The sequence below is a fragment of the Labeo rohita genome, unplaced genomic scaffold, assembly GCF_022985175.1.
Source record: "Labeo rohita strain BAU-BD-2019 unplaced genomic scaffold, IGBB_LRoh.1.0 scaffold_155, whole genome shotgun sequence".
Classification (NCBI taxonomy): domain Eukaryota; kingdom Metazoa; phylum Chordata; class Actinopteri; order Cypriniformes; family Cyprinidae; genus Labeo; species Labeo rohita.
This window is the reverse complement of record NW_026127725.1, coordinates 146,843-162,515: the sequence shown is the minus strand read 5'-3', so window position 1 is coordinate 162,515 and position 15,673 is coordinate 146,843. Positions and strand designations below refer to the sequence as shown.

The 15,673-nt window shown below is 41.4% G+C and overlaps 1 protein-coding gene across 1 annotated transcript; it reads left to right on the top strand.

Moving 5' to 3' along the window:
- The first annotated feature begins 9,054 nt into the window (after positions 1-9,054).
- Positions 9,055-14,313, top strand: LOC127158539 (class I histocompatibility antigen, F10 alpha chain). The gene is made up of 5 exons (XM_051101620.1): positions 9,055-9,328; positions 12,228-12,521; positions 13,117-13,230; positions 13,336-13,710; positions 13,785-14,313. Exons 1-4 carry the CDS (start codon positions 9,070-9,072, stop codon positions 13,356-13,358), a joined length of 690 nt encoding a protein of 229 aa, XP_050957577.1. The 5' UTR covers positions 9,055-9,069; the 3' UTR covers positions 13,359-13,710; positions 13,785-14,313.
- Positions 14,314-15,673: the final 1,360 nt, after the last annotated feature.

The following is a 15,673-nucleotide window of genomic DNA, read 5'->3' as shown; positions in this document are numbered from 1 at the left end:
CTAAACCACAACAACAACAACAACAGAACTGACCGTCTGTGTTCATTAATATATTTACAATATCAGCATCTTTGAGCCTCAATGACTCAGTGAAACTAAACTAACATTTCTGAACACTGCTCCTCCTAGAGCTTTAACTCTACAAACACTAAACTCAGCCCAGATCTCAACACTGAACTGAATTAGCGTGCTTTATCTTATAGTTTTCATAAAACTGAAAATGAAAAATCATAAAAATCCCATAGACTTACATTGATGAAATGTTTATATGAACCAAAAGTATTTGTAACCCGGTTAGTGTAAAGATTATGTGTTATTATACTGTGAGTTATATGTTTATTTATAGTATAATGTACATGTTATGTTGTGCCTTTAGTGTTTCATACTTTGTCTATAGTATAAATCATGCTTCATCTTCTTTAATTAGTTAATGTGTTATTTGCGTGTTTACGTGATCCACGATTATGATGAGGGGGGTGGGGCTTGCGGAAAGAGAGGGTAGAGACACAAGAAGGAGCGAGGAAAAATAATACTGCGTAGTTTGTCCAAAACAGGATATTTTATCTAAAAAGTCCTGGAGATTCAGAGTACCGTGCTAATATTAACTTTATTTAGCCAGCGTAGGTGATAGTGTGAAAGATTCCACCTTTATTTGCGTTTATCCCATTCACACGAGGAGGGGTGATTCAGGGCTCGAATTTAACTTTTTTTACATGGTAGCACTGGTGCTCCCAACTTCAAAAAGTTAGGAACACCAAAAAAATTTAGGAGCACCAAATGAGTATTAAGGAGCACCACAACTGCCAATTGAGCAGAACAGCCAGCACTCGGCCCGGCATTTCTTTGTAGTAATGCACCGATCTTCATAGCGATTCTGATTGCCGATGAAGCAAATGGGCTGATTCTGAAAGCCTTTGTTTAATATTTATTTTAAGCCTTAAGCAGGGACAAGAATTAATGAAAATACGAGTACATGAATAAGATGTTTATTTTCTCTATTACATGTAGAGCAATTTAAATTAGAAGCAAACACTGTATTTTAAACAATCTACAGTATAACAAAAAAAAAAAAAAAAAAAAAAAAAAAACGACACAGTTCTTTCTTAGTCGTATTAAGAGCAAACCCTAAATGCAGCCATAATCAAAGTAGGCTAGTCTCTCAATATTCAAAGTGCAAATAGAGACCGAATTTTTCAAGCATTATACAGAGCTATAGACAAATAAACAACCTATTATAGCCTACTGCTACAAGTTATGTTATGTAGCCTAATTTGCGCACATTTGGGGAGTCGCTTTCTTAACGTGGGGTATTAAAATTGCTATTAAAGGCGCCTGCGCGTTTTACATTCGGTTTCGTTTCGCCGCAGAGTTTCGAACGCGTGCATTCTACAATACAAGACATTAATTTAACAAAACAAATTAAGAGTGGGGGGACACAATCGGGATTTGAAAAGTGTCCCCAGTGCAAATTATGCCCTTGCGTGAGTGAAACGCTGAAGCTGAGTTATCATTTGATGTGAATGAATCCCGCGTTGTACAGTATATTGAGACGGAGGCGCCAGAATTGCGTCTGACAGAATGTGCGCTGAGCACGATTAGTTTATTTCTTCAAAAGCATATTGTGGTTATATTTTAATTGTCCACAATAAAAAAATCGTCATATCACACACCCCTAATTTCAATGTAGTTTGTGCAAATTCGGAACAGAGGTTGGTTGAGAGAGAGAAAAAAAACGACCTGTTCCGAGTTTCAGCGGAGCGCAGTGTCAGTGACAGGGAGTGATTGACCGCTAATATCTAAAATCTGCATTAAAGTTAAGAATGTAAAGATCAAGTTTAATTGGTTATGTAATGTTGGAGAGAACGGCGAAACTGTCACTGTGTCAGCTCACAGCAGTCTGGGCAGTAGTTAGGCTAGCGAAGTTTTTGTAAAGGAATGAAAACAAGTCGCACCACAGCAATTTCTCGCACTCGCACAAATGCTTCCAAATATATTTTGAGGTCGCGCAGATTAGCATTGGTTGGATCAACCTTCAACGGAGAAGAGGCGGAACAGATAGCGCTCCGGGTGACCGGGAAAGCCCGGAGTTCCGCTGTTGCTGCGGGGAAACACTCGCCAGCTCCGTGGGCGAGCCGACGTCCGGACGATTCGCGGTACAGCGGCACCCGTCGCGCGCTGGACGATATCAGGCCTGCAACTTAGGGTGGGTGTGTGAGTGCGAGTGTGGGCCCACGTAACTGTTATTTGTTAACCAAATGTACAAAGTTGTTTGTTGAGGTCTTCATCTCAATTGTAACTTTGTATCCAGTTAGAAGTTTATATTAGGTAATTCAGTTAAAGCCACAAGGTAACTCACTTAAAAGGTATCTAACACTTAAAAGGCATAAGAGGCTGTTTTATTTCTACGTATCACTCGGGTAAAAGGAAATCATGTGACATAGTGGCTTTGGGTTTTGCAACTACTTTGTGTTATTTTAACAATTTTTGTATTAACATTGCTTTAATTTGTCGGTTTACTCAGATCCATATAAAACACACGTAAACCCAGTTTTGAATTCTCACTCTTTATTGCTGCAGGAGCGAAAGCAGTTAATTGGTTTATTGTAGTTAACCCTTATACCTACCCAGACCCCAGCTTTAGCATAGTGAGCAATTGCTACTGGGGTTACATATTCAAACTCCAGCTGTCAAAATTCAAATTTAAACTCACAGAATCTCTTCAGACTCAATGAAGCTTCTCTTCTATGAACTATTTCTAATCCATTTAGACTCATTCAAACTCATCTTTCTATTATTTCTAATATATATCTATCTGTCTCACTAGTCAAGCCTGGCAACTAGCCTATACATGCTATCAATGTACTAATTCATGCTAGAAACATGCTATCAACATCTAAAAAACATATTAGAAACAGAGGAGAAAAAGTGAAATGTGTGAGCAGAGTTGCTTCAGATCAGATGAAAATATTTAAAATATATATATATATTAATTTTTGATGGGGAAAAAATTATAGTAATTATTGCATAAATACTCATTAGTACCATGAAATTCTCTCAAAATACAGAATAAAATAGAGAAAATATTATCGAAGCAAAGTATTACATTGGTTTTACATTTCAGGCGTGACTTTAAAAAACAAGAGAAAAAACAAGACTTTAAAAAACAATTCAAATTTAAACCTTCAAACTTCACACTTTTTAAACTGCTTTCTCAAGAAACAAAGTTTGTCTTGACAATCTTGTTAATCTAGTTCTTACTTTGTAAGAAATTAACTGGTTCTGCTTTAGAAACAGATGAGAAATAATGAAATTTGTGAGCAGAGATGCTTTAGATGAGATGAAAATATTAGAATTTTGTTATTTTTCAATGTGGAAAAAAAATGATAGTAATTGCATAAATATTCATTAGTACCATGAAATTCACTCAAAATACAAAAGAAAAAATATTATCAAACGAAAATATATTACATTGATTTTACTGAAAATAAAACAAAGTTATATTTCCGGTGTTTAATCTTTAAGCTTTTAAAAGCAATTCAAATTTAAAACTTCTTTAAACTTCATGATTTTTAAACTGCTCAAGCAACATAAAGTTTGTCTTGACAATCTTTTTAATCCAGTTCTTGTTTTGTAAGAAATTTACTGGTTTTGCTTTAGAAACAGAGAAGAAAAAGTTAAATGTGTGAGTAGAGATGCTTTAGATAATTTCATCTTATTTGATTTTTTTTTCATTGTGAAAAAATGTTGCATAATTATTGCATAAATATTCATTAATACCATCAAATTCTCTCAAAATACAAAATTAAAAGAAAACCTAAAAAGAAAAGTAACCTAAATTTCAGGTGTTCAAACTTCAAGCTTTTAAAAGCAATTCAAATTTAAACTTCACTTTTTAAACTGCTTTCTCAAGCAACATAACGTTTGGCTTTACTCATGGAGAACAGCTGTGACTTGGTTTGACTCATGGAGAACAGCTGTGACTTGATTTGGCACTGAACGTGCAGCCCTGACTTGACTCGGCACCGGAGGATCAGGCATCACTTGATTAGCTTTGGGTGCGGCAGATATGAGATGAGATTCAAATGAGATGATTTTGGATTGATGTGGCTCAGGTGTGGCGGCCATCTTGTGGACTGGCTCTGGGATGGCGGCCATCTTGTGGACTGGCTCTGGGATGGCGGCCATCTTGTGGACTGGCTCTGGGATGGCGGCCATCTTGTGGACTGGCTCTGGGATGGCGGCCATCTTGTGGACTGGCTCTGGGATGGCGGCCATCTTGTGGACTGGCTCTGGGATGGCGGCCATCTTGTGGACTGGCTCTGGGATGGCGGCCATCTTGTGGACTGGCTCGGGGTTGACAGCCACGACAGGTGCAGACTCTGGAAGGGGCAGCAGGCATGGCGTGAGCAGGCCCTGGAGAGGCAGGCATGGCGTGAGTAAACTGTGGCTTGGTAGACGTGACGTGAGCAGACTTTGGCTTGGTGGATGTGACTTGAGCAGGTTTTGGCTTGCCAGGCATGACTCTAGCAGACTTTGGCTTGACAGGCTTGGCGTAAGGGGGCTCTGGCATGATGGTGACAATACCGGACATGACATATACGTTCTTTGGTGTGGCAGATACTGGAGGATGGCAAGGTTGATCATCAGCCATCCCCACAGTGAATGCCGAGCCACTTAGAAGCAACGCAAAGTCAATGTAACGTACCAGAGACCAGTGGCGGTCATGATTTGACATTTTATTTGTCTTTGTCCAAACCAAAAGAGAAAATATCCTTAAGAAATCTTTCTTTAAAATCCACCAAGTGACAAAGTTCACAAAAGTCCATAACATACTGTTCAATGGGCCGGTTACCTTGACGGAGGTTAACGAGGTGTGATGCTGGATCCATGGTTGATTGTTGGTTCTGAAAGCTGCTGGATCTGTGGGAGGCAAAGTATTTTGTAACGGGACTCCAGGGAAGCATGTTAGGTCCAGATGCGAGCTTTATTAAACACAGACAGGGTCGATCTCCAAACAAACAGTAACACCAAGGCAAGACAAAAGCTAAATCCAAATAAGCAAGCAGAAGGTCAAAATCCAAGAGAGCAGTGTAAAGTGACAAATAAACAAGGCTATGAAACTAGGCAAAACTATGGCAATAAAACAAGACAAATCTGTGGCAAAAAACAAGGCAAAACTATGACTGAGAAACGAAACCGTGGAAAATAACAAAAACAAGGCAAGGAAAGGAAATCAGGGAAAACGCTTGGTAGAGTCCGCACAGGCAAAATAATACTTCACCAGGCCTGTTTGGTATAGGCCTCCTTAAATGGCCACCAAACAGGAAGTAACCAGAGAAGCAGCAGAGGGAGCGGTAGCAGTCAGTCAATGGGTGAGGGCTCCCTCTGCTTGCGTGGCGTTACAAGGTTTTCTAACAATATACGCTGTTGTTCAAAAGTTTGGGGTCAGTACATTTTTATTCTTTCTCTTTTTTTGAAAGAAATTAATACTTTTATTCACCAAGGATGTGTTGAATTGATAAAAAGTGATAGCATAGATTTACATTGTTAGAGAAGATTTATATTTTGAATAAATGCTGTTCTTTTTAACTTCATCAAAGAATTCTGAAAAGAAAAAGAATCACAGGTTCCAAAAAAATATTTGGCAGCACAATTGTTTCCAACATTGATAATTCTAACAATAAATCAGCATATTAAAATGATTTCTGAAGGATCATGTGACACTTAAAGGGGTCATCGGATGCTAAGTTCACTTTTTCATGTTGTTTGAACATTAATGTGTGTTGGCAGTGTATGTACAAATCTACCCTATAATGATAAAAATCCATGCAGCAGTTTTTAATTAATCTGTAAAAATAATATTCCCTTTTTCAAATCGAGCCGTTCTCAGATCCCTGTTGTTGTGGCGTCACACCCACAGAGGCCGCTCCCACGATAGTTGATTGACATGAGCGATTTACCTCGAATCAGGTGTCACAGTCCGCCCTCTTTGTTTCGATGCTGGAGCAGGGATGTAAATTAGACAAGAATATCTCTGATTGAGCGATTGAGGTGTTGTGTTGCTGGACGTAATAATGAACATAGTGGTCGTCATTTACTCCAGACATCTGAGCCCTGAAGATGCAGTAGATTACGTTTGTTTGTGAAGGGAATGCACCTCCCGATCTATATATATCCGTCTGTGTTCGCGCGAATCATTCATGATCCAGCTTCACTTACAGCAGAAGTGAGTATAAGGGGTTTTTATGAATCTTTGCGATCGCCTTTCCTTATAACGTGGTAGTTAGGAAGTTTAGCGGCTAAATGCGGCTAATGTAAACAAGACCGAGAGAAGAGAGGGGCGGGGTGAGCAGAGCTCATTTGCATTTAAAGGAACAGACCCTTAGAATGAGATGATTTTTGCTGAGCTCATTTTGACAAGGTAAAAAGGGTGTTGTTTTACAAAACCATTGAGAATTTTTAATCAAAGTATAGTAGAGACTTTTCATTAAGACCCTAAAGAATCATATCAACTTGTGGAAAATGGGCATTCCGATGACCCCTTTAAGTATAAAAAGTATAAAAAATTATAAAAGTAAGTATAAAAGTATAAACTACCATTTCTAAACGCCTCCTAGAGCTTTAACTCTACACGCACTAAACTCAGCACAGATCTTCACACTGATCTGAATTAGTGTGCTTTATTTTTTCAGACTGATCAGACTTACGGTTTTCATAAAAATGAAGATTAAAAATCACAAAAATTCCATTGACTTACATTGCAAAATGTTCAAACTCCAACTGTCAAAACTCAAATTTAAACTCACAGAATCTCTTCAGACTCAATGAAGCTTCTCTTCTATGAACTATTTCTAATCCATTTAGACTCATTCAAACTCATCTTTCTATTATTTCTAATATATATCTATCTGTCTCACTAGTCAAGCCTGGCAACTAGCCTAATACATGCTATCAATGTACTAATTCATGCTAGAAACATGTTATCAACATCTAAGAAAATATTAGAAAGAATCACAGGTTCCAAAAAAATATTTGGCAGCACAATTGTTTCCAACATTGATAATTCTAACAATAAATCAGCATATTAAAATGATTTCTGAAAGATCATGTGACACTTAAAGGGGTCATCGGATGCTAAGTTCACTTTTTTTAATATGTATCTATCTGTCTCACTAGTCAAGCCTGGCAACTAGCCTAATACATGCTATCAATGTACTAATTCATGCTAGAAACATGTTATCAACATCTAAGAAAATATTAGAAACAAAGGAGAAAAAGTGAAATGTTTGAGCAGAGATGCTTTAGATGAAAATATTTAAAATATATATATTATTTTTCGATGGGAAAAAACTGATAATAATTATTGCATAAATATTCATTAGTACCATGAAATTCTCTCAAAACACAAAAGAAAAAAGAAAAAATATTATCAAACAAAAATATATTACAATGTTTTTTCTGAACATAAAAGTTATATTTCAGGTGTACAAACTTTAAGCTTTTAGTTTTAAATTTTACATTTAAAACTACTTCAAACTTCACACTTTGTAAACTGCTTTCTCAAGCAACAAAGTTTGTCTTGACAATCTTATTAATCTAGTTCTTCTTTTGAAAGAAATGAACTGGTTCAGCTTTAGAAACAGGAGAAAAAGTGAAATGTGTGAGCAGAGATGCTTTAGATGAGATGAAAATATAGTTTTTTTTAATTGTTTTTCAAGTTTTTCATTGGGAAAAGAATTATAATAATTATTGTGTAAATATTAATTAGTACCATGAAAGTTTCTCAAAATACAAAACGCAAAAAAAAAAAAAAAAATAATAATAAAATAAAATAAAATAAATAAAAATAAATATATATATATATATATATATATATATATATATATTATCAAACAAAAATATATTACATCAGTTTTACTGAAAATAAAAATGTGTGAGCAGAGATGCTTTATATGAGATGAAAATATGAGGGAAAAAAAGTATTATTTTTGATGGGAAAAATTTATCATAATTATTGCATAAATATTCATTACTACCATGAAGTTCTCTAAATACATAATAAAATATAAAAAATATTTTTATTTTTATAAAAAAATATATTTCGTTGATTTTACTGAAAATAAACAAGTTACATTTTAGGTGTTGAAAAGCAATTCAAATTTAAAACGACTTCAGAATTTAAAATGACTTCAGACAAATTTAAAACGACTTCCTCACACTTTTTAAACTGCTTTCTCAAGCAACATAAAGTTTGTCTTGACAGTCTTTTTAATATAGTTCTTCTTTTGTAAATGAACTTGTTCTGCTTTAGAAATGGAGGAGAAAAAGTGAGATATTTCAGCAGAGATGCTTTAGATGAGATTAATATATATTGATTTTTTTATTATTATTTTCAATGGGAAAAATGATCATAATTATTGCATAAATATTAATTAGTACTGTGAAATTCTCTCAAAATACAAAAGAAAATAAAAAATATTATTAAACAAAAATATATTACACTGATTTTACTGAAAATAAAAGAAAGTTCAATTTTTAGCTGTTCAAACTTTAAGCTTTTAAAAACAAAAACAATCAGATGAAATGGATATACTAGAAAAAAATATTTTCAAAGGGAAAAAATAAAATATTATCATATTTAGCCTATACCAATGCCTAATATCAATGTATTAATTCATGCTAGCAACATGCTAATCACGGTATCAGTGTGCTAAACATACTAGCAAAGTATTAAATCATACTAAAACATGTTAGCAGTATGCTGAATCATGTTAAAATGTGCTGGCAATAAGTTAAATCAACATCAGGCCAGTCTGTAACCTTGGATCAAATCACAGTATTCACTATAGACAACCTGCATGTTAAATTAGTCACTGTATTTTAGCTGTAACTTCAGGCAGCTTGGATGAGGCAACATTTGTTCAGGCAGGTTCATTTTCTAAGTCAAACATGTTGGGATTTTCTGGGTGACTGCGTTTTATTCTAACTGTGTGAATTGATTATTCATGATTATTTATACCGGTACATTTATTCTGTCTCTCTTCTTCAGGTGTGTACACATACCAGATAATGTATGGCTGTGAGTGGGATGATCAGACTGGAGAAACAAATGCATTCGAACAGCATGGTTATGATGGAGAGGACTTTATATCTCTGGATTTGAAAGAGCTGAGATTTATTTCCCCAGTGCAGCAAGGAATCCCCACTGTACAGAAGTGGAACAATGACAAAAGTAAACTCGACTATGTCAAAAATTACTACAGCACTGAGTGCATTGACTGGTTGAAGAAGTATGTGCAGTATGGAAAGAGCAGCCTGGAGAAAACAGGTACATCAGATCTTACTGTCTATCTGTGAGCATGTACATTTTCCTAAATAATATTGTATGCTAGAAGTATTTTTATAATTATAAAATTAAAATATCATTTTTAAATTATTTATAAAGTATTGATGTTTTGATTATTTTAAGCATTACAGATTATGTGGTCTTTCTTTGTGGAAATGAATAACGTCTCAGGTTACGTATGTAACCCTGGTTCCCCGAAGGGAACGAGACGCCGCGTCGAAATGCTAGGGGAACGCCTTCAGCGTGAGCACGCTCTGAATCACGTGTGCAATCAAACCAATGGAAGAACGAGACATCATAGGCGGGTGACGTCACTGACCAGGAAGCATAAAAGCACGTGCGCCAGAACAAACGACAGCTTCCACGAGAGAAGCAGCGCTCGCAGGGATGTAGAAGGATGGCCACGAGACGCGGCGTCTCGTTCCTTTCGGGGAACCAGGGTTACATATGTAACCTGAGACGTTCCCCTTCAGGAACTCGAGCCGCGTCGAAGCGCTAGGGGAATGAGATGCCCACACCACCAGACCCCAGTCCCTGCCTAGGAGGTGCTAGGACGAAGAACCGAGGAACCCGGGGAGACCCGAAGGTCAAGGTCATAAAACCACCCCGCCGCGTTACAAATATCTTGCATTGAAACCCCAGCAAGAAAGGCCTTGGAGGCAGCCATACTCCGGGTCAAATGAGCTCTGACCCCTAAAGGAGGGGGGAGGTCAGAGGCCTCATACGCCAACAAATAGCGTCCACAATCCAGCGACTGAGTGATTGCTTAGAAGCGGGAAGACCCCTCTTAGGGGGGCCAAAACAAACAAATAGTTGGTCTGACTTCCTCCACCTGGCAGCCCTGTGGACGTATGTGTCCAGCGACCACACCGGACACATACAGTTAAGCTTCTGGTGGTCAGGATCCCGGAACAGGGGAGGACAGAAGGCCTGAAGTACAACGGGCCATGGTGTAGAGGAGGGGACCTTAGGAACGTAACCCGAACGAGGGTAGAGAAAGGCTTTAGAGAGGCCTGGAGCAAAGTCCAGGAAAGAAGGGGCCACAGAAAGGGCCTGAAGATCCCCAACTCTCTTTAGAGAAGAAAGAGCAGGCAAGAGGACCGTTTTTAAAGAAAGAAGCTTGTCAGATATCTCCTCAATAGGCTCGAAGGGGGGCCTACAGAGAGCCTCTAACACCACCGACAGGTCCCAAGTAGGGACACGAGGTCGTACCGGAGGCCTCAGCCTCAATGCACCGCGGAGGAAACGTGTAACAAGGGGGTCCTTACCCACGGAAAGACCACCAAGAGGGGAGTGGTAGGCCGCAATGGCCGCCACGTAGACCTTCAAGGTGGAGTGGGATAACCCTGCGGATAGCCGATCCTGCAGGAACTCCAGCACTGAACCAACTGGGCAGTTAACTGGGTCTTGCTGGTGGCGTCCGCACCAAGAAGTGAAAAGTTTCCACTTCAAGGCGTACAGTTTCCTCGTAGAGGGAGCTCTAGAATGGAGGATGGTCTCAACAACCTCAGTTGAGAGACTGGAAGCTAAGAGGTGCGCCCCCTCAGAGGCCACACCCACAGCTTCCACAGCTCCGGCCGGGGGTGAAGAATTGAACCCCCTGCCTGTGAGAGGAGATCCCTCCTGACGGGAATCTCCCAGGGAGAGCCGTCGAGGAGAGAAATCAGGTCCGAGAACCATACTCGGCCTGGCCAGAACGGGGCTACTAGAAGAAGGGAAACCCCGTCCCGGCGCACTCTCTCTAGAACTCCCGGGAGCAGAGCGATCGGGGGAAAAGCGTACAGACGTAGCCTCGGCCACGTCTGCACCATGGCATCCAGCCCCAGGGGAGCTGGATGAACTAGAGAGCACCAGAGGGGACATTGCGTGTTCTCCCTCATGGCAAAAAGGTCCACCTGGGCTGGACCAAATACTCTCCAGATCTGCTTCACCACCTCGGGGTGAAGCATCCATTCCCCGGGCCTCGGCCCCTGTCTCGACAGGATGTCTGAAACCTCTCGTCCAATTTACTTTTCTGCGGCTCGACTAATGGCTCGGCGGGCCAATCGATGCTTAACTTGGCCACCGCCCGAGTCACCACCTCCAACAGCTCCTCGTACTGGGGAAACTGTGGTGCTGCAGCCTCATCAACACTCACCACATCAACCTTCTCAGAGGAAGATATGGGGAGCGTGGAGGCCGACCCCCGGGGGGAAGAAACCGTAGCGCGGGCTTCCGATCCCGAGGGCCGGGCAGCGGATCTTCACCCTCCACCAGATCCAGTTGCGAACCCCACGAGTGCAGCCGCCACTCCGTCTCAGCGGAAGCGGGACCGGACTCGCGGGGAACGCTGGTGAAGGCTCCCTCCACAGAGAAAAGAGCCTTCCGGGAGCAGGCAAGCCACGCATAGAGCGTGTGTATCCCCGCTCGAGATGTAACGAGAGCAGGGAGGAACACACACTCTAAAACCTGGCTTGCCAACGTTTTTGGTTTTCTCAGTACACTTTGACATACTGTCTCAAAAAGAAAGTGGCGCAAACTAGCAACCAAAAAGAGACAGCACAGACACAACACAGAGCGCTGCTGAAAGACAGAAGCTGTCGTTCGTTCTGGCGCACGTGCTTTTATGCTTCCTGGTCAGTGACGTCACCCGCCTATGATGTCTCGTTCTTCCATTGGTTTGATTGCACACGTGATTCAGAGCGTGCTCACGCTGATGGCGTTCCCCTAGCGTTTCGACGCGGCTCGAGTTCCTGAAGGGGAACAGAGGTGTTCTTTAATTGGAGTTTGAATAAACGAATCATCTACAAGACAAGCCAAGCACACCCAATTTCTGTATCATTTGCAGCAGGAGAAGGCTTTGCATCTCTTGTTTTTAAGCACTTTCTCTCTCTTTCTCCAGTCTCTCCTCAAGTGTCTCTGCTGCAGAAGGATCCCTCATCTCCAGTGGCATGTCATGCTACAGGATTTTACCCAGGTGGAGTAACAATCAACTGGCAGAAAAACGGACAAGACCATGATGAGGATGTGGATCTTGGTGAAATTGTTCCCAGTGAGAATGGAACCTTTCAGGTGATGAGCAAACTCAATGTTAAACCTGAGGAGTGGAAGAAGAATGAGTACGAATGTGTGGTGGAACACAAGAGCAGAACCACCAGAAGCGTTCTGACAGAGGACAACGTCATAACTAACTATGGTAAGTGTGATTGTTTTGGTGAGTAGACCAAACTGAACCATAATATTTGCTATTGTCAGTATCTGATCACTAGAGTACATTAGTGTCCACCAGTTTTTCCTATAGGAATTTTAAATAGACTTTATTAAAGCTTTATAAGCCATCTCATCATCATCAAGCACAACATTACAAACTTTGATTTGAAGCAAAAAAAAGTGTTTGAAAATCTGAAAAAAAGACAAAGGTGCGAGATTAATTTACAGGATTAATATAGTTTTGTCACCAGGAATTACACCATTAAGCATGATTATGTACAAAATAAGTTGAAATAAAGCAGGCTGATAGCTTAAAAAGCATATGACATTGATTATGAACTTCTTTGTTCACAGTAGGTCTGTCTTTAATGGTTTAAAAGTTATCATTAAAAATCAGTTCCTCTAAGAAAGTAAATGGGATTTTATCTCCAAATCCCAACTGTTGCACTGTAGTCCACCATGTGTACTAATCTACTGCAGGCATCACAATCACAGATTTCCTTTTTGTATTTGCTGAAAAATTTCCACCTGTACTGATCTCAAACACTGTCAAGTTATTTCATAATCTGATGTGTCCTTAGGATCTAATTCCTCAGAGTCTCTTCCCATTATTCCCATCATTATTGGTGCCGTTGCTGCTGTCCTGTTGGTGGTCATCGGTGTTGCTGGGTACTGTGTGTATCAGAAGAGGAATGGTGAGACAGATATTAACAGATATTATTATCTATTATATTGTATGATTCAGACTTTTGTGCTTTGAAAATAATAAACTTATATTTTACATTTTCTTTGTTTTTCAGGCTTTAGACCTGTCCTCCGGTAAATTCATCACTATTTCTTTTTGATTTATTTAATAATCTCTATTTGATTAATAAATGTTTCAATAACAGGCTGTGCTGCTGGGTACTGGTTTATATTATGTACTGTTTATATTTAAATCTGAAGTAAAGTCACCAAGTTTTGTTCTGCAATATCTTTGTTTAATGCAATTGAATCAGTAACAAAAACAATATGACATGTATTTGTAACAATATGTAATGCCATTCTGTGCTAATCTAAACAGTTTTGTTCGAGCAGTCTGTTGTATTGTTGTTGTAATGTTGTTTTCTGTTGTAGCCTCTGATGATGGATCAAACAGCTCAACTCATACCGATCCTAATGCATAAAGATAATGCGTAAGTGTTATTATTATTATTATTATTATTTATCAGTGCAACTGTATCAGTCCTGTGAAATAAATGAAATGCAGTTTGTTTCTTTTGCCATTTTAGGAGACTAGAAAAGTGGAAGAGATGAAGAAAAAATGAGGCACACCTGATGTGAATGAAGCCTCATCACCGCTGCTGTTAAAATGCCGAGTGCGCCTCTCCTCGGGAGACCAGTCTCTTGCCCGTGCATGCATGCTGGTGTCCTCGTGGGTCCAGGAAGGGAGCGTAGAGGGACTGAGTGCCACCGAAATGATGGACGAGCTGCCGGACCCACGGTCCGGATTTGGACCGCACCCAAACGGCTGCGGGCTAGGATGCCGGGCCCATTTACCCGGCTCAGGAAGTGCCAAGATGAAAGGTGGATGAAGCCGCTACCCCTCGTGCCACGGACCTTGGCGGGGAGCGAGTGCGGCCGACGGACTCCGCCCCTTACCTGGAACCTTCCCTTCTGAACACTGCCCCTCCTTCACAGAACCCCTGCACGTCGAGGACACCAGACCCCCTATTTATTTTGGACACTTTTGTTTGTTTATATTGTTTAATAAAAGCCTCTCCGAGGCCTGACGTCACGCCCACTGTGTCTGTTGTTATGCTCCTCCCGCCACAATATCTTTCTGTTCATCTTTTGTTTTACATTAATTTTATGAACTTGTTCATTTTCTGAACTAGAATTATGATAAGTTGTCGAAGTTTATATATTTCTCTTCAATGACAAAGAAGAAAACAAAATCCAAATGATTGAATTGTAACGTTTGTGTAAGACTGATTTGTAGGTTGATATTAGTTAAAGTATATTGTAACGAAGTGAACGAGACGAGAGGCGAGCGGATCCATATGCAAGCTTTTATTTAAAACGCGAGACAAAGACATGGTCGTACAGGCTGGGTCGAGACGGGAGCAGACAGGAATATCAAAGGCAGTGGGAGAGAGTAATCCAATAAACGTGAGCAATAGTCCAAAAGGCAGGCGGCTAGACAGTCCAAACGAGAAACCAGGCGAGAGAACAAAACCAGGAACGAGGAAACTAGGAAACGCTAATAATAACAACAACAGGAAAATACAACCAACCGTGAAGTGCACTAAAAAGGAGCGGGGTTTTTATAGGGCGCCTGATTGGTCACGGGGACTGACGCAATAAGAGCGGTGGAGGATGGGAGATGCAGTCCGAGATGTATAGTGACAGTCAGAGTGCGTAAGTGATGCGAGAGTGACATCTGGTGGTTGGTGGACAGCGGGACACAGACCAGATTCGTGACATAGCCCCCCAAGGAGCGGCTTCCAGACGCTCTAAGGGAACAACAGTCCAGGGGTGCGGTGGGGTGGGAGCAAGACAGGGCGAGGGTTGGAGGGCCAGGTCCATGTGGAGGGCCCAGTGATTGAGGCAGGGCCGACAGAGCAGGTACCCTCCAGGGCGGAGCCGGAGGCGGAGCAGGAGCCCTCCAGGGCAGAGCCGGAGACGCCGGGGCCCTCCAGGGCGGAGCAGGAGGCGCCGGAGTCCTCCAGGACGGAGCCGGAGGCGGATCAGGAGGCGCAGGAGCCCTCCAGGGTGGAGCCGGAGGCGGGACAAGCGACACAAGAGCCCTCCAGGGCGGAGCCGGAGGCAGAGCGTGAGGCGCGGGCGCCCTCCAGGGTGGAGCAGGAGGCGCAGGAGCCCACCAGGGCGAAACAGGAGGCGGAGCAGGAGGTGCCGCAGCCCTCCGGGGCGGAACAGGAGGCGGAGCGGCCCTCCGGGGCGGAACAGGAGGTGGAGCAGGAGGCGGAGCAGCCCTCTCGGGTGAAACAGGAATCTGGGTCACGGTCTGGGACCTGGGGAAAGCAGGGACAGTGGAGGCAGACAGAATAGGGGAGAAGGTGCAGCAGCCCTCCTGGGCGGAACAGGAGGCGGAGCAGGTGCCGCAGCCCTCCGGGCGGAACAGGAGGCGCAGCAGCC